This window comes from Magnolia sinica, chromosome 13, assembly GCF_029962835.1.
Source record: "Magnolia sinica isolate HGM2019 chromosome 13, MsV1, whole genome shotgun sequence".
Lineage (NCBI taxonomy): Eukaryota > Viridiplantae > Streptophyta > Magnoliopsida > Magnoliales > Magnoliaceae > Magnolia > Magnolia sinica.
Window position 1 is genome coordinate 20,930,836 of NC_080585.1, and position 24,710 is coordinate 20,955,545.

Consider the following 24,710-nt stretch of genomic DNA (forward strand, 5'->3'; position numbering starts at 1 on the left):
TCCACTCGTTTCTGTCCGAAAGCTGAAAGAGAGAATCTTCTCTCGCATTCTGTCTGAAAGCTGAGAGAAAGATCTGTAAAACAACAAGTCACAGAGATGGGTGGAGATGTCATGAAGCAAAGGAGATGAGGAAGAAGAAAAAGAAGAAGCCCTTTTAATCTTACAGCGTTTACATCTGTTTATGGACAATGTCCGATTCTTTCCGGAGGAGACCGTATAAGGTTCCAGGTGCTTCTTTCATTCATCTTTTCTTTCTTTTTTCATTTCTCCTAAACATTTTACATTCTAGCCGTCCATTTGGTTGGCCGCACCATCTAGATACTACCCCTTCCCAATCAGGGCAGCTCACGATGCCAAACCAGAAGGATGGCTTTGAAAAGCTTGGCTAAATCTTCACTGTAGCTCAACTGATCATAATGGATTGGGGGACCATCTCATGGACCGGTTGGATCTCTCGCACGTGTGCCACTTTTGGCAGTGGCGTGTAAATGCGCTTCCACCGGAAGCGGATTGGCCGGTGTACCACACACCAGCTATATTGCTGCTGTAGGTACGAGTCGTGCGAAGACGAGCACTGACGCTCCTCGAGCTCAGAGTTGTACAATGGTTCAAAAGAGATCATGTTACGTGGGCTCCACAGTAATGTATTTATCATATCTATACCGTTCATCTATTTTTAGAGATCATTTTAGAGCATGTCTAAAAATTGAATCATATCCAAAGATCATCCGGACCACACCACAAATAGCAGCGGAGATAATGATTTTCACCGTTAAACAATTCGTAGGGCCAACCTTGACGTTTATTTTCCATCCAATCTATTCATAAGTTTACAAAGACCCGAATGAAGAGGAAAAACATATTTCACATTGATCCAAAACTTCCGTGACCCTGAAAAGGGTTTCAATGGTAGACGTTCAATTCCCCACTGCTTTTTGCAGTGTGGTCCACTTGATAGTTATATCTGTCTTATTTTTCATCTCAGGACTTAAGACGAGCTCGCCAAATGGATGGATGGTTTGGATATAACACATAACTCATGATCAAACACACAGAACTTGCTAACATCAATATAACAGCTATATAGGTGGTGTTAGGTACACCAGCCAATCCGCTTCCAAATGGCTCAGATCAGTGAAGTCCGTGTGGGTCTTCTGGGACTGCCTGTATGGGGCCCATCATGATGTCTATACGCCATCCAAACCGTTCATGAGGTAATTCTAATTGGGATGAACTAAAAACATAAATATTAGCCTCATCTAAAATTTCTGTAGCCACATGAAGGTTTAAAAGCATAAATATTAGACCCATCTAAAATTTCTGTAGCCACATAAAGGTTTCAACGGTGGGCGTTCCATCACCACTTGACCGTGCACCTGCAAACGTCTGCGGGAATTTATCTGGGGCAGTACGTCGCCCAAGCTCTGTCGGCTGACTGTGATTCATGCATTTTATCCCACCGTCTATTCCCTTTCTCTGGCTCTGAAATTTCAGGACATGAGGCTGAAATGGAGACGGATCCAAGGCTCAAGTTGACCGGACGCGGTTTAGCTACTGACAGGTTGGGTAGGAAGTGACGTCACCAAGTTCTGTGGGCCCCATCATGATGTATGTTTTGTATCCACACCGTCCATCCATTTGGAAAGATCATATTATGGCATGATCCAGAGAATGAGTCAGATCCAAAGCTCGAGTGGACCCCACCCACCACAGAAAACAGTGGGGAGAGTGACACCCACCATTAAAAAGTTCTAAGGGCTACAAAAGTCTTCGATCAAGCTTATATTTGTGTTTTCCCTTCTTTCATGTCTGCGTTAACTCATGAACAGGTTGGAACTCAAATAAACGTAGTGGACCTTCAGAAGGTTTCAATAGTGGGCATCACTCTCCCCACTGTTTTCTGTGGTGGGGTTCACTCTAGTCTTGGATCTGCCCCATTCTTTGGTTCATGCCCTGAAATGATCTCTCCAAATGTATGCACGGTGTGGATGCAACACATAGATCATGGTGGGGCCCACAGAACTTGGTAATATCACTTAAGTAGCGTGAGGAAGTCTCGCTGCTCATCCTGTAAGTAGCTAATCCACGTAATATGACGCCCACAGTTGAAACCTTACTGGAGCCTACCTTAATGCTTATTTACTGTCTGACCTGTTCAAAGATCGTGAGTAAGATAAAACGAAAATATTAGCTTATAGCTTAATCCAAAACTTCCATGTCCCTTGTATCAGACAGTGTGGTTCACTTGAGCTTTGGATTTGCTTAATTTATTTTTCGACCCATGCCCTGATATGAGATTACAAAACTAGATGGACAACATGGATAAAAGATATACATCATGGTGGGCCCAACAGATTTTGGGCAGCGTCCTAGCCCAGGGATCCGTGTCGTGGATGGTTCCTTCAAAGAATCCTGGCCTTACTCGCTTGTGTGAAGTGGATCTCTGACTGTGGGGCCTAGTCGTTGGTGTCTGTGTTGTATGTTCGGACAGTCCATCTGTTTTACTAACTCATTTTAGGATATGAGACCAAAATTTAAAAAGGATCAAATCTCTAAATATACAACATCAAACGGAACAGTAATGATTGATCATTAAAAACTAATTGTGGGCCACAAGTATTTTAACTTTTTCTTAGATTTGCATGACAGCCTGGAGGGCAAATCAACACAACGCCGGGTCTATGAATTTTTTAATGATAGGCGTTTAATCATTACTGTTTCTTATGGTGTGGTCAACCGGAGACTTGGATCTACCTCATTAACTAGGCCATGCCCAAATTTAAGCAGGAAAAAAGATAGCCGCCATCGATATACACCACATACATTAAGGTGGGGCCACATCAAGGATTCGACTGTTACAAGCAAGTATGACAATGGCCTGGCATTCATCTCCAAGACTTGGGACACGTGCCAATTAGATCTACGACTAGAGATCCCTCTAAAACGTCTGTAAGGATTGGGTGGTGCGGATCTTCAATGTGATGTTATATATACACGAGAGAGCATCTCTTAAGATTGGGTGCCCAAGGGGCTCACCTGCAAAGGTACGCAGGTAAGTATCTCTATATGCGCACCTTCTTACATGAGCGACTCTCCACACTTGGGCACAAAATCTAAATGACATGCAGCCATGAAACCCCACGGCCCATATTTCACCCTAGTCCAAAATTCTAGTGGGTTGTGGCAAAAAGAAGCAGTTTCCTTAATTTGTTTTTCTCTCTCTGCGGCGGCTCATCGAAGTTTTAGATAATGGTGAAAGTTGAGTTGTGACGGTTTCGTGAGTTGTGCATTACATGGATTGTTTGGATTTGGTATGCATGACGTGTGCAAAAGTACGCACTGGCGCTCACCTAAGGTGCGCAGGTGAGCATCACTTATGCACACCATCTTAGGTGAGCACCCATGTGCACTTTTATACTTGTCATGGGCATAAAATCTGAATGGTATATGTAATGTAACGTGGCACCTCTTGTCCCAACTTTCACCCTGATCTAAAACTATGGTGGGCCCTGGCAAAAAAATTAGTTTCTTCCATGAATTGCCTCTCTCTTAGCCATGTCCCACCAGATTTTTGGATTAAGATAAAAGTTGGGCCATGGGGATTTCATGGAGTGCTGCATCACATGGACCATTTTGATTTTGTGCCCATGACACATGTGCAAAGATGCGCGCCGTGCTCACCTAAGAAGGTGTGCAGGTGAGCATATCTCTCTCTCTCTCTCTCTCTCTCTCTCTCTCTCTCTCTACACATATATATATATATATATATAAGACTTGGGGGCTATGGTAAAAAATAGCCTACTATTGAGTTCTTTCAAAAAATAATTTCTTTAATTTATTTTGTAAAACTATATGGTTTGACATAGACTAATAGATGGCCAACAAATTTGATTGGTATCTCATTAAAGACTTTAGCAACCCCGTTGGATTTCACTTTGGTTTTGGTCGCATGTGGTATGTTCGAGCATACCAAGATCAATTGTGCGGCTTGATTCAAACCCAACAACTTGACTTCAAGCACCACGATAGGCAGATATGTCGCATGCGATCGAATATGACTAAAACCTGAGAAGATCGATTGCCCATTCAACCACTCACAAGATAATATCATAATTAAGCAATTGTTGGAGGGTGGGGTTCTTCCTCTGAAGATGGGTTGCACATTATCATTCATATGAAAGGACTTTTATAATAGGAAACAATTAAACCAATAAGAAATATTTACGATTGATCACAGTGAGCAACTGTAAGATGCCTTTCTGAAAGATAAAGTGATTATATTAATACTGATAATAGTCCAATGCAAAAGCGTTGACTTGGATTACAGTTAAAGATTACTGCTACTAGATTATGACTAATTAAAGATTACTGCTACTGGATTATCGCTACTCCTAAGATAGAGTAAGATATGATAAAGAAAGATAATTTGATTAGTTTGATTGGGTTGGTGTGAGACCACTTGCTTTGTTTGATTCCTTGTTATTTATAAAACTCTACCGTGGCTTCTCTTCAGATATTTCTCTTCTTTATTTTGATGGCTATGGCAACTGAATCATTGCAGCGTTCAATCTTCTAGATCATTCATTTTCCTCTTGACACATGTCTCTTAACTGCTATTTTCAGTCGAGATTGCTTTCTGTCTCCTGGACTTCTCGGTGATGCCCGGTCATCAGCTGACATGTCCATCCATATCAGGGTCAATTGTACTTTTGTGAAAAATACTCTATCTCTAAAAATCTTTTGCACGCTATACATTTCTCATGCAATGACAAGTGTCATTTTCAAATTAGCTATCTTAAGAATAGTCAGAAATAGAATACAACAGTACCCCCACGTCGCTTCACCTTTGGTCAAAAAGGAGAAAGTGACAGTGGCTCTTTGTCCAATACAATAAATGTAATCGAACGCCTTTCCACATTTCGGCTCTCCATTGTTTTTACTCGACCGAGATGAAAACCAAATATGATTTTGCTCATTTTCTACGACTGTCATTATGACACATGACACAAAATCGTGTCGTGCGAGGAGTCATGATTATCCTCTCATTAATGTGTAGTCCATGACCGATATATACACAATTTTGAATCAGTTTCTCCTTTGTATGGCTTTTGTTCTTCACACTTCTCCTTTCGAAGTCTCCTTTCTCGATCGAAATCTCTGCAATCTGTCATGGTTGCCTCTTCTTATGCTGCTCCAGCTTATTATTAAGAAGATTTTCTAATAGAACTGAATGTTTTTCCATCTGATATGGTGTTTAATAACATTATTTTCAACACTCTTATTGAATCAAACATATCATTCCTTACCCTCAGCCCATTTTTTCATTCCAAAACTATTCTCGAACAGATCTAATCCATAGACTCATTCTTCCCTAATTGTATAGGCAAAAAGCTTATTCTTCAATATGATTCCCTTCCATACCCTACTAATGCTTTCAAGATCTCGAGATCCTGGCCGAGACCCATAAAGGATAGTTGGAATGGTTTGATCGTGTATTTAAACAACATCGTAATTCATGGCAAGAAGCTGGTATCTATGAATGTATCAGTCTTTCTTTCTACGACTATACAACCACTTCTCTCCTTGTGACTACTTCAACTTTTTAGTGCCGATTAAACAACACCTTTCATTTCGAATATGAGTCCAACAATTAAGGCCTATTTGGGAGCATGGATTTGGAATGGATTCGGAACCCCCTGGATTTGAAATCATCTTATTGTGTTTAGCACCCTGAATTGGGAATAAACTTTAATCCAAAAGTAGTTATACATGATATATTTGCAGGGGTTTGAATTTAATTACTAAATCAACTTTAATATCTCTAACTAGTGATGTATGTAATGTTTGGCACAATGGTTGTAATAAACCCACTAAAATATATGCTTTGCCCGAAAATGATGAAATTGCAAGTCTCATATGGGCCACAAGCATAATTAAGATAATATCCAAGTAATTAACCAACGATTAACTATTAACCCTTGATTTACATGGACAATGTTTGGACGGTGTTGATCATAATATTAAAGTAATTATAGTGATGTAATTGATAATCTCATTGTTTTGGGATATCATCCGTGGGCCATGTGCCCAATAGAATAATAGTATGGTGACACACATGTTACACATGCAACTCTTGAAAGGATTTTAGATGTAATCCAAGCTCTCATCATGGATTTGAAACCTCTCGGATTTGAAACCCCGATTACTTTATCCTGCCAAACAATCAAGGGATTTGAAATCCCCTCAAATCCCCCCAAATCCATGGTGCCAAACGACCCCTTATGGATGTTTGTGCTTTCACCCACCTTTTTACTTTTAGAGATTCAATCTATTCAAACTTCTCCCAACATTAATTCATCCTTTTAAACAAGAAGAAGCGAGCTTATTCTACCTTCATTACTACTCAGTACAAATCTTATGACATTGTTGATGACCGAGAGAAAAAGACATTCCTATTGATATGGATTTGCCACTACTTGCTTTGCATTAATATTGCTTAGATCACCAAAGAGTGCATTTATCTAGCCAAGGCACTAGCGAGAGGACATCAGCTAGCTCTCACTCCATTCGTGTCATAAGAGTTGTTTTAAGATCATTTCCATATAAAGACATTTTCTTCCGTGTTGTCTTTTCAACAATGGCATCTTTTCACCATTAATGCCATCTTTTCACAGCCATCTCAAATTCAAATGATGCTTTATATAGCAAGAACCACCACCGTGCACAAATAAATGGTTACCAAAAATCACCAAAAGCTATGACCTTTTTTCTACATTTTCTTTTATAAGTTTAAAAAATATAAAAATTTTCATTTATGATATATATATATATAACATAAGGGCCTTCCTCTTCTGTTATTCGGATAACTGCAACTTCGGGGGTAGAAGAGTGTGAGGCGAAATATAGCATCTCTGAGCAGCGACACTTGGGTGTGTTGTATCATAACTGAAGCGTTACTGGCTCCAACATGCCACATTGCAACTGGGTCTTTCAGAGAATGCTTTAAGTTTTTAAAACAAACGGGGGCAAGAAGAAAACATGATCCCGCCCAACCGACGGCTTCCAAGCCTTACTCCCCTAACTAAATCCACCACCTCCCTCTGCCTCTCATAATCCTCATTCCCCTCCTTCTTCCCAAACACCGCCTTCCCCATCCCTAGCTGCATCTCCACGCATAGCTTCTTGAAAAATGGCTGGAAAACAACATCTGCTTTGTCCAAATCAAAGACCCACCTCGCCACGGATGGCCTTTAACCGCTCGGGCGTCAACAGATCGCTGAGTAGCCAGTACTCGCGCTGTACTTCTTGATCAAGGGCTCTCGGGGTACGGTGGGAACTCGGGCTTCGAAGATCTGAGATCCCTGTCGGCGTTGGTGGTGTGGAGCCTGGAATCGGCGGAGGTGGACCAGTATTCGTCGAGAAGTCCCTAGTTGTAGGATCTAGAGAGAACTGAGACGTAGATATTGAGGAGGGGTTAGTTGGGGATTTGGGAAATTGTTGAGGAGGGATTGGAAAATTACGGGTTGTGTTTGAAGAGAAGAAGACAAGGAAGAGAGAGAGAGAGAGGGGCCTTTCGCAGGAAGTTCCTGCGCAAGGATGTTGGGTGGGGCCCACCGAGATGTTTGTGAGAAATCCACTCCGTCCGTCCGTTTTACGAGCTCATTTTAGTACGTGCATTCAAAAGTGAGGTAGTGGGCCACAGGAGAGGAAGCAGTGGGCATTCAATGAAAACCGTTGAAACATTCTTATGGCCATAAAATTTCGTATCAGGCTATCTATATGGTGTTTTCACTTCATCCCATTGGGAATGATATTATAAACGGTTTGGATAGCATATGAACATCAAGGTGGAGCTCAGGAAAGTTTAAATGGTGGCAATTTCTTTCCCCAAATTTCCCTTTCGTGTGACCACTTGAGTTTTGTATCCACCTTACTTTTGAATGCACGTCCTAAACGGATCTCGCATAACGGATGGACGGAATAGATTTCTCACGAACATTTCAGTGGGCCCCACCCCGCATCCGAGAGAGAGGGGCGTGGCTCCTTTCCTTTTGCTTTGCCTTCATACGCTCTGTATCTTGGAAGGAGAAATTTCCTACTGTACGGCCCATTTATGGCCCACCAGCCATTTGAAGCCCACCTCTTTTTAAGCTTCCAAGAACACTCCCCTGTGTACGGCCGACTTTTCAAGGGACCAAAATACCCCAGTCATTCATTCCTTCCGGAAGCCGATTGGCTGGTGTGCGAAGACGAGCGCTGACGCTCCTCGACATGGCCCCCACAATGATGTATTTATTATATCCACACCGTTCATCCATATTTCGAGATCATTTGAGAGCATTATCTGAAAAAAAGAATCATATCCAAAGATCAACTGGACCACACCACAAATAACAGCGGGAAACTTGATTTTCACTGTTAAAAATTTCATAGGGCCCACCATAACATATATTTACCATCCAATCTATTTACAACGTCTCAAAGAGCTGGATGAAGAGGAAAAACAAATTTCATATTGATCTAAAACTTCTATGACCCTTGAAAGGATTTCAATGATAGACGTTTAATCCTCCACTGCCTTTTACGGTGTGGTACACTTGATAGCTAGATCTGTCTTATTTTTCGTCACAAGCCTTAATATGAGTTCGCCAAATAGATGGACGGTTTGGATATAACACATACATCATAATGGGGCCCATAAAAAATGGTAGGAATACAAGAGGGAAACAAAAAACCAGCGTGACCCGGTCGACCCCGACTCGCTGTCTCACCTGTGTAATTTTTTTAAAAAAAATTTAATTTTTTTTCACAAGGAGAACTTTTTCTCTAATACATATTTATATAAATATGTTTATATAAGTATATAAAAAAAATCTCTATCTTTTTATTCATTTCTTTCTTTATTCATTAATAAACATATCTCTTGAACCAGAATGAGTTACTTGAAGTACCATAAAGGATTTTGGAGTAGGAGATGACACTTTAGCTAACCAACTTACTTATTTTTCAAGATTCCATCAAGTCGATGGTCGAAAATCCATTTCATTCACTTCGCGGTCAATTTCAATCCGTTCACGATCAATTTCATTTATTTCATTCACTTCGTGGTCAATTTCAATCAGTTAGCAGTGAATTTCATTCATTTCATTTCACGGTCAATTCCTTTCACATTCACGATCAATTCCATGCATTTCACGGTCAATTCCACGCATTTCATGATCAATTTCCTTTACTTCCCGGTCAATTCAATGCATTTCACGGTCAATTCCCTTCACTTCACGGTCAATTCCATGCATTTCACGGTCAATTCCCTTCACTTCACGGTCATTTCCATTCATTTCACGGTCAATTCCACCAATTCCCCTTCACTTCACGGTCAATTCTATGCATTTCACGGTCAATTCCCTTTACTTCGCTGTCAATTCAATGCATTTCACGGTCAATTCCCTTCACTTCACGGTCATTTTCATTTATTTCATGGTCAATTCCGGCGATTCTCCTCACTTCACGGTCAATTCTATGCACTTCACGGTCAATTCCCTTTACTTCACAGTCAATTCCCTTTACTTCATGGTCAATTCAATGCATTTCACGGTCAATTCCCTTTACTTCACAGTCAATTCCATGCATTTCACGGTCAATTCCCTTCACTTCATAGTCATTTCCATTCATTTCACAGTCAATTCTGTTGATTCCCCTTCACCTCACGATCAATTCTATGCATATCATGGTCAATTCCCTTTACTTCACGGTCAATTCAATGCATTTCATGGTCAATTCCCTTCACTTCACGGTCAATTCCATGCATTTCATGGTCAATTCTGGTGATTCCCCTTCACTTCACGGTCAATTCAATGCATTTCACGGTCAATTCTCTTTACTTCATGGTCAATTCCATGCATTTCACAGTCAATCCCCCTCAATTCACGGTCAATTCTGGCGATTCCCCTTCACTTCATGGTCAATTCTATACATTTCACGGTCAATTCCCTTTACTTCACGGTCAATTCAATGCATTTCACGATTAATTCCCTTCACTTCATGGTTAATTCCATGCATTTCACGGTCAATTCCGATGATTCCCCTTCACTTCATGGTCAATTCAATGCATTTCACAGTCAATTCTCTTTACTTCATGGTTAATTCCATGCATTTCACCAGAATTGACCGTGAAGTGAAGGGAATTGACCGTGAAATGAATTGAAATGACTGTGAAGTGAAGGGGAATCACCAGAATTGACCATGAAATGCATGGTAATTCCATGCATTTAGGAATCGATGATTCTTCACTTCATGGTCAATTGATGCATTTCAGCGAATTCTCTTTACTTCACTGGTTAAGTATGAAGTGCATAGAAATGACCGTGAAGTGAAGGGAATTGACCTTGAAGTGCATGGAATTGACCGTGAAGTGAAGGGAATTGACCGTGAAATGCATTGAATTGACCGTGAAGTAAAGGAAATTGACCGTGAAATGCATGGAATTGACCGTGAAGTGAAAGGGAATCGCCGGAATTGACCGTGAAGTGCATGGAAATGACCGTGAAGTGAAAGGAACTGACCGTGAAGTGCATAGAATTGACCGTGAAGTGAAGGGAATTGACCGTGAAGTGAAGGGAATTGACCGTGAAATGCATTGAATCGACCGTGAAATACATTGAATCGGCCATGAAGTAAAGGAAATTGACCATGAAATGCATGGAATTGACCATGAAGTGAAGGAGAATCGCTGGAATTGACCGTGAAGTGAAGCAAATTGACCGTGAAATGAATCGAATTGATCGTGAAATGAAGCGAATTGACCGTGAAAGTGAAGGGAATTGACCGTGAAATGCATAAAATTGACTGTGAAATGAAATGAATGAAATTGACCCCAAACTGATTGAAATTGACCGCAAAGTGAATGAAATGAATTTTCAACCATCGACCTGATGGAATCTTGGAAAATAAGTAGGTTGGTCTAATGAAAGAAGTTCCCCAGGTCTTCTAAGCAGCAATCCATGGCTACTGCGCCTGCCATATATACTGAATCTTGGTGGATACATTCAAAGACAAGTCGTTAGAAATATACTACTGACAAGCTGTAAAGACTTGTACGAGGGCTGAATTTGAAAAGTTAATGCATGATATCGAACTTGCCAATCCCCTGATACATGTATGATTAAGGAAAATAGGGTATGAAAAGTGGGCATCATCGCACTTCCTAAGAAAAAGATTCAATTTAGTCATTATAAACATAACTGAATGTGTTAATGTTCTATTCAAAGAAGCACGAGAATATCATGTGACTATACTGATAGAGATGATCATATTAAAAATTCAAGAGATGTTCTATAAGAGAAGATAATCAACATCCTCATTCGTTGGACTGTTAACACCGTAGGCCGAGAAAAAATTAAAGGATCTCATATCGAAGGCACGAGATATTCGTTACCATACAATTTCTTAAGAAGAATACTATATTATGGGAGAGTACAATATTACTGTCAAACTCAATGAGCTTTTATGTACATGCTGCACGTTTGAAGTATAGGGATTCTCTTGTTTTCATGTTCTTTCAGCATGCATTTCACGGTCATTCCCGGTCATTTCGTGTTGATTCACGGTCATTTCCAAGCATTTCACAGTCAATTCCCTTCACCTCACGGTCATTTCCATGCATTTCACGATCAATTCGCTTTACTTCACGGTCATTTCCATGCATTTCACGGTCATTCCCGGCCATTCTATGTTGATTCACGGTCATTTTCAAGCATTTCACGATCAATTCCCTTCACCTCATGGTCATTTCCATGCATTTCACGGTCAATTCCCGTCACTTCACGGTCATTTCCATGCATTTCATGGTCAATTCCGACGATTTCGTTTCATTTCACGGTCATTTTCATGCATTTCACGATCAATTCCCTTCACTTCACGGTCATTTCCATACATTTCACGATCAATTCGCTACACTTCACGGTCATTTTCATGCATTTCACAGTCAATCCTGGCGATTCTGTTTCATTTCATGGTCATTTCCATGCATTTCACGGTCAATTCCCTTCACTTCACGGTCATTTCCATGCATTTCACGGTTAATCCCCTCCACTTCACGGTCATTTCCCCACATTTCACGGTCAATCCTAGCGATTCTGTGTTGATTCACGATCATTTCCATGCATTTCACGGTCAATTCCCTTCACTTCACGGTCATTTCCATGCATTTCACGGTCAATCCCCTTCACTTCACGGTCATTTCCATGCATTTCACGGTCATTCCCGGCGATTCCGTTTCATTTCACGGTCATTTCCATGCATTTCATGGTCAATTCGCTTCACTTCGCCATCATTTCCATGCATTTCACGGGGTCATTCTCGGCGATTCCGTGTTGATTCACGGTCAATTCCATGCATTTCACGGGGTCATTCTCGGCGATTCCATGTTGATTCACGGTCAATTCCATGCATTTCACGGTCAATTCCCTTCACTTCACGGTTATTTCCATGCATTTCACGGTCAATTCGCTTCACTTCACCATCATTTCCATGCATTTCATGGTCATTCCCGGCGATTTTATGTTGATTCACGGTCATTTCCAAGCCTTTCACGGTCAATTCCCTTCACTTCACGGTCATTTTCATGCATTTCACGGTCAATTCGCTTCACTTCACGGTCATTTCCATGCATTTCACGATCATTCCCAGCCATTCCGTGTTGATTCACGGTCATTTCCAAGCATTTCACGGTCAATTCCCTTCACTTGACGGTCATTTCCATGCATTTCACGGTCAATTCACTTCACGGTCATTTCCATGCATTTCACGGTCATTCCCAGCAATCCCGTGTTGATTCACGCTCATTTCCATGCATTTCACGGTCAATTCCCGTCACTTCACGGTCATGATTTCCATGCATTTCATGGTCAATTCCGACGATTCCGTTTCATTTCACGGTCATTTTCATGCATTTCATGGTCAATTCCCTTCACTTCATGGTCATTTCCATACATTTCACGGTCAATTCGCTTCACTTCATGGTCATTACCATGCATTTCACAGTCAATTCTGGCGATTTCATTTCATTTCACAGTCATTTCCATGCATTTCACGATCAATTCCCTTCACTTCACAGTCATTTTCATGCATTTCATGGTCAATTCCCTTCATTTCACGGTCATTTCCATGCATTTCACAGTCAATTCCGGTGATTCTGTTTCATTTTACAGTCAATTCCCTTCACTTCACGATCATTTCCATGCATTTTTTTCTAAACAAACAAGCTAAAATATAGGACAACTACTCCATTACAAGTCGTATTTTGTACAAGTAATTTATTTGGGAGAGGAAAATCCGGCATATCTTGTTAGCTTGAGGGGAGGCATTGGAATTTCCTTTGCCTTCAACACAAATGATCTGCACTCAATATAATTAATTTATAAGGAACTTATATATTAATAGGATTCGTGTTGGGTCAGGCAACCCAAGACCTCAACCCGAGCCCAACCCAAGTTTTATCGGGTTGGTGTTTGTATAGTCCAACCCCAAGACCAAACTCGATACATCCTGCCCAAGCCCAACCCAATGTCGGGTTGGTCACAGGTTGGTCGAGTTGAGCCCGCCCAACTTTTAGCCCTAAAATCATATATGGTACATCAAGTAACTAATTTTGGTTTAGAAGATATTTCTTGTTATATGAATAAAGAAAGAAATGTAAAAAAGAGATAATTTTTTTATATGCTTATATATACATATTTATATAAATATGTGTTAGATAAAAAAGTAGGTAGAATAAAATTCTCCATGTAAAAAAAAGAAAAAAAAAGGAAAAAAAAGAAAAAAAAAGAAAAAAAAAGAAAAGAGGATAGGGATACGGTTATATATACGATTATAATCTATAGCCACAGATCGGGGGGTGGAATCACGGAATCCGCGATTGATCGCCGATCGAGATAACAACTTGCGGTGGAATCACGGGAGTCGCGATTGATCGCCGAGCTACGGTTATCTATGGCTACGAATTATAACCGTAGCTATAACCGTACGTCGCGATTGATCGTCTGTTTTAGAGCAAGGGCATTTTCGTCATGTGCAAGGGCTTCCGTACACCTGGGGAGTATTCTTGGCAACTAAAAAGAAATGAGCTTAAAAAGGTTGTGGGCCATATACTGGTCGTACAGTTGGAAATTTCTCTCTCGGAAGCCTATGGCATGGGGATGCGGATTCGGTCCTACCCCGCCCGGACGGACGGGCCTACCGTGATGTAAGTGTTTTATCCATGCCGTTCATCATTTTTCTTAGATCATTTTAAGATATGAGACTAAAGATGAATCAGGTACACAGCTCTAGTGGACCACACCAAAAGAAGTTGCAGTGATAATGACACCCACCGTTGAAACCTTTCTATGGGCCATCGTGATGTGTTTTTGTACCATCCAACCTATTCATAAGGTCATGTAGACATGGATGAAGGGAAAAAACAAATATCAGCCTGAATCCGAAACTTCTCCAGCTCCCAAGAAGTTTTTAATGGTGGACGTTCAATCCTCACTGTGTGGTCCCCCTTAGCTTTGTACCTGCCTCATTTTTTGGATTTTTTTTTGTTTTTTAACACATGCACACACACCACCACACATTCACGCCATAGTGGGATTTCACCACCTATGGGCACTCGAACCCTCAACCACGTGTTGAAACTCTTGAGAGTCTACCACCTGGGATTTTACACCTCATTTTTTGGATTATACCTTAACATGATCTGATAAAAACAATGAACAGCATAGATAAAACACTTACATCATGGTAGACCCCACAGATCCCTGCTAATCCGTCAGGGCGAGGGTAGGACGCAATCCGCGTCCATGGCGTGGTGTGCCACAAACCACCGACCTCGGCGGTGTGTGGACGTCACCAAGTTGTGGGTCCCACCATGATGTATGTGATATATTATCCACACCGTTCATCATTTTGAGAGATCATTTTAGGGGAAATTCCCAAAAACGAGGTAGATATAAAGCTCAAGTGAACCACACCCTAAAGAGCAGTTGGGATTGAGCACCAACCATTGAAAACTTCTCCGGGGCACATAGTTTTTGAATCAAGCTTATATACATGTTTTCCCTTAATCCAGGTATGTGTAACCTTATGAACCGGTTTGATGGTAAATAAACATCATGGTGGGCCTTAGGAAGGTTTTGATGTTGGGCATCATTGTCTCCACTTCTTTCGGTGGTGTGGTCGACTTGAGCTTTGGAATCTAACTCATTTTTTAAATGATCAAGAAGTAGGAGCATGTCAATGCTTTTTTCCCTAATTTTATATTTTTGTATATCTTTTTTAGGTCTTCTCTTTTCCCTTCTTATTTTACTTCCCTAGATAATGGTAGAGGGACACTCACACCATAAGCAGGCTGGGCATGATTTCCTGGCCTGGGGCTGGACCTGATTTTTTCCCTTGGGAGGATATACAGGTCTTTTATTTTTTCTTCTTATTTTACTTCCCACATATTGGACAAAGGTGAAGGGACACTCACACCATAAACAAATTGGGCTTGATTCCCTGGTATATCTTTTTTTTGGGTATTTTCTTTTTTCCTTTTTATTTTACTTCCCACATATTGGACAAGAGTTGAGGGACACTCACACCACCATAAATAAGCCAGTTTGGGCTTGATTTTCGAGTCCCTGAGCTGGACCTGATTTTCCTAGCCTCCTTGGAAGAATATGAGTCTTTTCTTTTGTCCTTATTTTACATCTCGCATATTAGACAAGGGTTGATTTTCCTGGCCCCTTTAGGAGAATGCATGGTTTTCCCTTTTCTTTTACTTCTCGGTTTTCAGGATATATTGGCAGGACCTGATTTTCAGGGGGCTCTTAGGAGAATATATTACCAAGGTATATTTGTTACTCCCCGGAATTTGAACACAACATCTTCCCCTTTGATACCATATCAAACTACTTTATATAAAAACGATCATATATCAATTAATGTATATCAAGGGACTTTAATAGAATTGATTTCCTTCCTTTTGTTGGTATTTTGAATTGCAATGCAACATAAGTTTGAGCTTAATTAATCTAAGAATAGCTTCATCTATTCTTTGTGCTTTTTATGATGGCATTTTCTTACCTCCTTTTGTTGGACTAGTTATTTTGTCGATCTCTTTGGTTTTCTATCTCATGTTAATAGATTATGTGCATACAGTGCACATGCACACATAGAGAGATGCTTCAAGTTATTCGAATCGAATGATCCGAACTGTCCATAAAGTTCGGAAGACATATTCACATGTTATCATGCAAAAAGGAAGATATATTCACATGTTATCATGCAAAAATAAAATAAAATAAAAAATCGCACTAATTAGATGATCCATCCATCCTTCATTTTGCCTTATTTTCTAAGGCAGTCCTCTTTTTTTTTTGCCATCAATCGGATGGCTAGGATTTCCCAACAAAAGTGATTCTTTAGAATCATAAGTAGTCCATGATGATCTCTATCAAATAGATAGTTAAAATCATTGATTGGACATATTTTAAGGAATTATATTGACAATCCAAATTAAAGACCATTGCTTGAATATATAATATTTGTTAGGTTGGCGAGATTTTTGCATGGTAGACCAAGAAGTATTCTTTGGACCTAATGAACGGTCTAAATCAATGGATTGGACAGTCCAAGTGTCCCAATGTAACTAACTACTATTAGGAGCACTATATTACTTCGAGAGCACATGAACATTTTATGCATGGATATATTCATGTATAGAGCTGGGCATCGAGTCGAGTCGGACCGAGTTAGGGTGGACTTGACTCAATCCGGTTCTGAAATAAGTTTAACCCGAACTGGATCCGACTCGATACCGAGTCCAACATGCCTAACTCGATCCGAGTTTGGTCTGGCCTAGACTGATCCGGATCGAGTCTGATCCGGTCAGAAGTACCGAGTCGGGTCGAGTTGGCACCAAGTTGGATTGAGAGATAAGGGAGGCAGGGAGTGGGGAGGAGGGAGGAGGAGGAGGAGGAGAGTGATGGTGGTGGGTGGTTGCCGGGCTTGGATGAGGAAGGGGAGAAGGATGAGGGAGGGAGGGAGTGGAGAGGAGAGAGAGGAGGAGGAGGAGGAGGGTGATGGTGGTGGGTGGTTGCCGGGCTTAAAAGAGGAGGAGGATAAGGGAGGGAGGGAGGGAGAGAGAGAGAGAGAGAGGTTGGGATCGGGTCGGGGTATGGTTAGAGAGTCAGGTCGAGTCGGGTTTCGGATCGAGTTGAGTCTAACCGAATTGAGTTTAGAGTCGAGTTGGGTCGAGTTACTGGGAAGTTGAATTCGACTCAGTTTCAGTTCGGATTGGGTGAAGCTTACTAGGTTCGGATCGACTCACCCATTCAGTTCGGGTCGAGTCGGATCGGACCGAGTCAGACGAGTCGAGTTAGCCGGATCAGGTTGTCCCGTGCCCACCTCTATTCATGTATATATTATGGATGGACACACACGGACATGCTAGTGTCACCATCTTGATGGGGAGCTGGCCAACATTCACAAACCCATTGACTAACACATGCATGGGACATGCAATCATCAATAGAGAGCCACAAGAGCAATCCATGGTATAAGAATCATACCAACGGGATGATCCTAACCTTTCCAATGGGATCAATTTTACAATGGCCATAGCTCAAATGGTTAGAATAACCCAAATAAAATGCCTACTTTGGAATTAATACAAAACAGGATCTATAGAATAGATCTTCAAGATGAGGATTGGATTTATTTTGCTTCTCCACTCACATATTGACTATCCATTTTCCATTGTATTGATTGGATGTTTAGAATCATCCAATTGTCGTGATTCTTGCACCATGGCTTGCCTCTACTTGTATAAATGAATGGATGGTTCAAATTGATAATTCATTGTCTCATGTGTCATTGCTAACCTCCACATAAAGGTGTCCATGCTAGCATTTCTCTACATGTGCACACATTCACACACATATCTATATGTCTTTGTGTGTATGTTTTGAATTGTAATTTGATTGTAAATAAGCAGTTTTTTTTTTAGTCATGGATCTCTTTTTCTTTCTGTATATTTTTTATACTCTACTTTCTTGGTTATTTTTATTCTTTGTTACTGTAGTTCGGGACGTTTTTTATGTGATTCGATATATTCAATGCAATAACATTAATATATGAGATTGATTGATTGGTTATTCTTATCCTACCCCAAAATCATATATTTTACATCCAACAACTCATTTCGTATTGCGAGATATGTCCGATTTAAGGTCTGACGTCCGGATCACTTCTGTCGTCGACCTGCCTTTTTTGATCCATCTTGGCCATGAAAATATCCGCGACCCGCCCACCATTAATGAAGAACCATGGTGATCAATGGGTGCAGTACTTGTTGATTGGGTTCGAATGGAGGATGAAGAGAGAGAACATGGCCTGTACACACATTACAAATTTTTTTTCTTTTTCTTTAAACAGATGGGTAGTATTAAGATGCTTGCGAAATCTGACCAGACCATTAATTTTGTCATAATGTGCTAGAAAATATTCGTCTTTGGAGACTTTTATGAGAAATTTCATGAGAAATTTCATGAGAAATTGAAACCAACTCATTCAATGTTATATATATGGGCTCTGTTAATTACAAATTTGCCCTTTTTTATTGTCTCAGCTTTCATTGTCCATACATCTTAATTCTACCGTTCGAATGAGCTAAAATTTGACCCGGGCTCGTTATTTCTTATGATCTTTCTAATGCTTTAGTTTGGGCCTTGATCTCCATACCGTGACTAAGATAACTATTTAATGGCTCACACTTATTCATAATTCAAAACAACATGTATCAATAGTGTGTGTTAAAACTAGCGGGTAGTTTAGGTGTATACCCTGTGATCTTTCCAATAAATAGTTTATTTTGATATTTAGATGGCCCATTTGACATATACAATTATGATTAACGGTTAGTTGAAGGGTTAAAATTTAAAAAATTAGATGGTTAGATATTTAATCATGTATACAGGTTAGTGTACGGTCGGTTTTGCGAACGCATATGTACAAAATAATTTTTTGTTGTTCTCTATGTTAAGAATGTACACCGTTGGGGCTTATGTAACTTCTTCACACACGCAGGTAACGAACAAGATGAATAGATTAAAATCTCAATTTGATATACGTACAAGAAGATATGGAGATCAGGTAGTTACTTTATCATAATTGGGTGGTTTAAAATCAAAGCAGGTAGTTTGATATTATCTAATAGTGATAGGTTATATTAATGGTTGAATTTGATGAACGGGTGAGAATACTAGAGTATTTGATAGTTCATCTTAAGAATCAACAGTTGAATGACTTGATTTATGATTAAGATTAATTTCCATGATTTAGATTCAAGCTATATTAGAGATGAACGGTTAAAATAGATTGACGTACATATGTACAGTTGAATAAATACTACTGTAAATACTCACGTATGAGTAACACGTACCCAACATGGCGGTCGTTAGAAGCTTTTATGCCATATCTATTTAGGCATCTACCCTGTGAGTATAGCTTGATGAGTGGATCCAATCTCTTACACGTGCGACTCGTGACTTCGTGCGAAGCGACCGTACTTTGAAATATAATGTTTTGGATAGGAGGCTTTGGGGTTTCAATTCGTACAAGTTGTCCCATGATTCGGTGTTCAAGGTGCTGAGCAACAAACCAATGGCCTGGATTACCTAGCGTTAGGTCCCACTTGTCACAATTGAAACTTGAAAACCTTCCTCACCACTTCAGCACTTTCTTAGCCCTAATCTCCAACTGACAAGTCATACTTCTATTTATTTACCTGGATATTTCCTTCACAACCAACTGCAAAATGAGGCCCAAAAGATAATATCATTCATGTGCTTTACACAGCACATTCCATCCACAGCGAGGCCCACCCGATGAGCTTTCCTGATCAGAAGGGGTGGACCCAAATATACGGTGGGGATTGAGGGAACACAGTAACTGGGATTGAGCGCCGGCGTTTGAACTTTCCCGCGAAACTTCGAGGCCAGCCTTCCTTAACATAAGTTAGATGGGTTTGTTACTTTTCATTCCCTGGGCAATTTCATCGGGCTCTCAGATAGAGTTTTGCTTATTATCTTTCTTTACCCTTTCTCTATACAAAGCAAACCGGCTATTCTACTACGAGAAGAAGCTCCAAAACATGGCTGGGAATGAATCTTTCTCCTCTTTCTCTTCCTCTCCCTATGTCCTGGAAGGAGAAACGGAGGCATTCCCGCCTGGGTTCTATTTCAGCCCCCATGATTGCGAGTTGATAATGCATTACCTACACCCCTATAACCACGGATTTCTACTTCCAAACAGCATAAGAATCCCTGTACAAGATATTTACATGGGCCACCCCAATAAACTTCAAAGTGAGTAGAAGCATGTCTGAGAGGAATTATGCTGTTTTTTCTATTATTTTCATTTTCTTCTTTTGGGTCTTTTCTTTTCCTTGTTTTCATACTACGATTGTTGCATACTGCAATTGTCCCTTCTTTTTTTTTTTTTCTTTTTTTTTCTTTTTTTTTGTTTAGGGTGCGTTTGGTTGCACCACATACTCTGAAATCTCTTGATAGTTCATATTCATCGGTCTAATTTCATGCAAATTTTATTTCATAAAATTAGGTGCAACCAAATACATCTTTAATCTATTGTTTTTATATTGACTTGTATAAACAGATTGTCGAATCTAAGATTACTTATATTCTTTCTTCTTTGCCATCTTGTTGTTGGGCCTTTACCTTACATTGTGTCATGGCTATTCAGTAAATAAAGTTGATTTTATTTTTTTTTAATTTTTTAATTTTTTTTTTTTTTTTGAATTGCTATTTTTTATAACTTTTCTTCAAGTTGTATGGATTCTTTGTACTGCTTATCAGAGGTTTTTCCTTCCCTTTCTTCGGTTGTCTTAGACTTGTTAGTTTGTTGATCTATTTGATTTTCTTTCTCCTGCCGGTGATTGGAATTTCGTTGCATTATAAGTAAAAGCTTGTTTATTCCAAGGTTAGATCACTTTTCACCATGGTAGGTTTTTTCTTCTTTTTTTTTTTTTGGAGAAAGGTGGGAAAGCAGGCTTACTAGAAGGAAAAAAAAAAAAAAACCGACAACCTGGCTAAGAAAAGCAAAAAAGCAAATTGTGGTTTTCACTTTTATATTCTGGTTTTCACTTCTCTGTGTGTGTGTGTGTAAACAGGCAATAGGGGGGGACAAACTTTTTTTTTTTTTTTTCTAATTATTGTACCAATTTCTCATTTCCTTGCTCTTTCGGTGTTGTATTTTCTTCTATCCTTGCTACATACGGAAGTTCTCTCTTTGATTTTATCTATCTTGTTGGTATATTGAGTATAAGAACATTGATTTGCAGGAAATTTCAAGCATGGCATCGGCAATGAGTTATATTTCTTCACTCCTAGGAAGTACAAGGATGTGGGAGGATCACGGATAAACCGCTCAGTGAATGGCGGTTTTTGGAAAACAACTAGTACTGATAAACAAATCCATATTAATGGCAATGACCTCATCGGATTTAAGAAGACATTCGCTTTTTATGACGGAAAGCAAGGAAAGGCCACAAAAACTGGTTGGATTATGCACGAGTATAGGCTTCCTCCTACCAGCTCAGTTCTGGATGCACAGAGTTATGTTGGAAATAGTAAACAAAAGATGGTGAGGAAGAATCTTTTCAATCTTTTTCTTTTCACTTTTGTTTGATGAGAAAATGAACAAATGCTAGCAACATTTCCTAGTATTTATAACGAGGAAGTAGCCTCAAATTGCAGTCGCATTCCTTTCAAATTGAAAGTAACTTAATTGCAATTCAATATGGACACAAAGGAAGGTAGTTACAATTTGGTCATCTCCACCTTATCAAACAAATTGTTGCAATTCAGTTCAATATTGCACCCAAACGAAGCATGCATTCATCCTAACCCTTTCAAATTTCTTCTCAATCAACGCCAATAACATCTATGCCGGAGGTAAATTCTGCGTGAATAAAAAATAATAATAATAATAAAACAGACGAATTTTGAGACGGTTTTGGACCGTCTGCAAAATCCTTTAGTTTAGGGATGTCTATAAAAGATAGTACCAAAGTGTTAGTGACAACTTTTAAGGCATGTTTAACCGTCTACAATATACAAACGGGAGCATGTAACCATTTCCTACAATGAGAAATGGACAATAATGCATCAAAATAATTTTTAGTCCACTACGATGAGAGTTATTGCAAATCCTAATTTAATTAGAATAATTAGTTGTTAAGCAAGTTTTGATTGAATTAAATTGAAGTAGTTAGGAATTTTCTTCTTAAATTTATGACATTAGTAAGATTAAAAAATAAAGAGCCATCTTCTATACAATGAGTTAGGCTTCTCGACTCGTCTAACTCATTCGAACACGACTCGATCCGAACCGAATGGGTGAGTCAATCCGAACTGAGTAAGCTTCGCCCAATCCAAAATTCAAACTAAGTCAAGTTCGAGTTACCCAATAACTCGACCCGACTCAATCCAAAACTCAATCTGGTCAAACTCAACTCAATTCGAAACCGACTCAACTCGAATTCGGGTATATATATAATAAAAGAAAAAATCTTAAAATTTAAATATCTCTAACTCTATACGTTGCATCCGACCCCACCCCAACCCGATCTCAAACTCTCTCTTCCTCCCTCATCCTCCTCTCTCTTCCGAGCCCAGCAACCACCCACCACCATCACCACCCTCCTCCTCCTCCTCCTCCTCCTCCTCCTCCTCTCTCTCTCTCTCTCTCTCTCTCTCTCTCTCTCTCTCTCCCACCCTCTTCTTCCAAGCCCAACAGCCACCCATCACCACCCTCCTCTCTCTCTCTCTCCTCTTCACTCCCTCCCTCCCTCATCTCTCTCGATCCAAATTGGTGCCAACTCGAACAAACTCAATATCTTTTACCGAGTTAGATTAGGTCTGGATTAGTCCAGGCCAGACCCGTATTCTGATTGGTTCAGGCATGCTGGACTCAATATCGAGTCAAGTCACGTTCGGGTTAGGCCTATTTCAAAATCGGATCGAGTTGGGTCAGCCCTAACTTGGTCCGACTTGACTTGATGCCCAGCTCTAGAGCTAGACTAGTGCATACACAATGTATATATGCAAAAGCTTCCTTTCTTTCTCATCTCTCTCTTTATTTTGAATAAAATAGTTTTTATTTTTAGTCTCTTTTTCTAGCTCTTCTTTCTTCTCATTAGATGCCAGGACTCTCGTCTCCATAGCCTTGCTTGGGTGATTTTTTATATCCTATTTTAGAGTGTATTTTGTAGAGAAAAGAATTTGGTACATCTTGCCATCTAAATTTTGTAAGATGCTCCTAATGGATTCACTTAGAAAAAATGTGCATGGGCACGTTTGTATTTGTATCCATTTCTTTGAGGTACACCCAAGCAAGGGATTAGTTTCTTAAACAATGATGGATAGATGGGTACAGGATCCTTCTGATATTCACATTCTCTTAAATTTCCTTCAAAGAAATACATTAATTTGAAGGTGGCAATGGCTTCGTCCATTTTTATAGTTGGAGACATGTTTCCCGATAAACATAGCTTGTTGAATAGTTCCTTGGAGTCATGGTGGGACGGAACTTGAAACTATCCGATCGCATGTTACTGATTTGATAGATAATCTATTGGTTGTATTTATTTAAATGATTATTTTATCAAACACCTGATTGTTTCAAAAATTCACTTGCTCAGCAGTACAAAAAATCAGTTGATAGTTGCATTTCTGTTCTTTCTTTTGTGGATGGACGCATTCATTACATCCAGTAGTCTAATTTTGTGCATGCGCCAAATAGCTTTCTTTAGCTTGCTTGCTCATTTCTCCATATATCTTTTGTTTCTCCTGGCAGATTGATGAATTTGTTCTATGTAGAATTTATGAGAGGTGGCCCAGCTCTCATAATTTCACTGATGCTATGATCATTGAAGAAGATGTCACAAGCAATGCCCCATGCTCTTCTTCGGAGGATATAACTACATTGAACATAGCTACTACCGAATTAGACAAAGAAACCTTTTCGCTTCCGCCCCAATTCATGGATAGCATGCTCTTACCTAACATGTGCATTGTGGTAGAAGAAGATAGCTCGGGAGACTTCATGAACAAACAACCACAATATCCATCACCGCATCAATCGGACATGCTTTTGGGCAATGAATTTCATGACATGTCCACTGTAGGAGACTTCAATGAGATCACAATGGACGATCAGGATCATATCTCCACCGATTTTGATGGTCCCATTGGTGGTTCTTTGGAATTTTTACCGATGGTGTTAGAATGATTACGATAAACAGTACCTTTTCATTAATTGAATTGATTTTTCCTTCCATGTGTATTCCATTTTCCTTTCATGGATAGCAGTTGAGATATATATATATATATATATATATGGGAAAAGGTTCTGTGTGGTCGAGCTCATGGGAACTTCCCATGAGGTCGAGCTGTGTGGGCTCCACCGTGATGCGTGTTGAACATCAACACCGTGCATTTTATGGGTTCCCTTTAAATTGGGCCATACCATCAAAAATCATGTTAAAATGTGTCTAAAACATATAAAAGCACTTGGTAGGGCCCACCTGAAATTCGGATGCGTCTGAAACTTGGTTTGACCCCTCATCCAAGTGGGACACACATAATGGATGGGCTGGATTTCTGAAC

At 39.9% G+C, this 24,710-nt stretch overlaps 1 protein-coding gene across 1 annotated transcript; it reads left to right on the forward strand.

The window, feature by feature from the left end:
- On the forward strand, positions 1-24,358 carry LOC131223164 (NAC domain-containing protein JA2L-like). The gene is made up of 3 exons (XM_058218479.1): positions 1-228; positions 21,383-21,684; positions 23,899-24,358. The coding sequence occupies exons 1-3, from the start codon at positions 189-191 to the stop codon at positions 24,331-24,333; spliced, it is 777 nt and encodes a 258-aa protein (XP_058074462.1). The 5' UTR covers positions 1-188; the 3' UTR covers positions 24,334-24,358.
- The last annotated feature ends 352 nt before the right edge of the window (positions 24,359-24,710 follow it).

What these genes read in the sequence shown, in the direction of transcription:
- LOC131223164 (XM_058218479.1), top strand. Translation starts at nt 189, where the DNA reads ATGTCCGATTCTTTCCGGAGGAGACCGTATAAGGTTCCAG. An exon ending in GAGACCGTATAAGGTTCCAG is followed by an intron (nt 229 to 21,382) that starts GTGCTTCTTTCA and finishes ATTGATTTGCAG; the next exon opens with GAAATTTCAAGCATGGCATC. An exon ending in GAAATAGTAAACAAAAGATG is followed by an intron (nt 21,685 to 23,898) that starts GTGAGGAAGAAT and finishes TTCTCCTGGCAG; the next exon opens with ATTGATGAATTTGTTCTATG.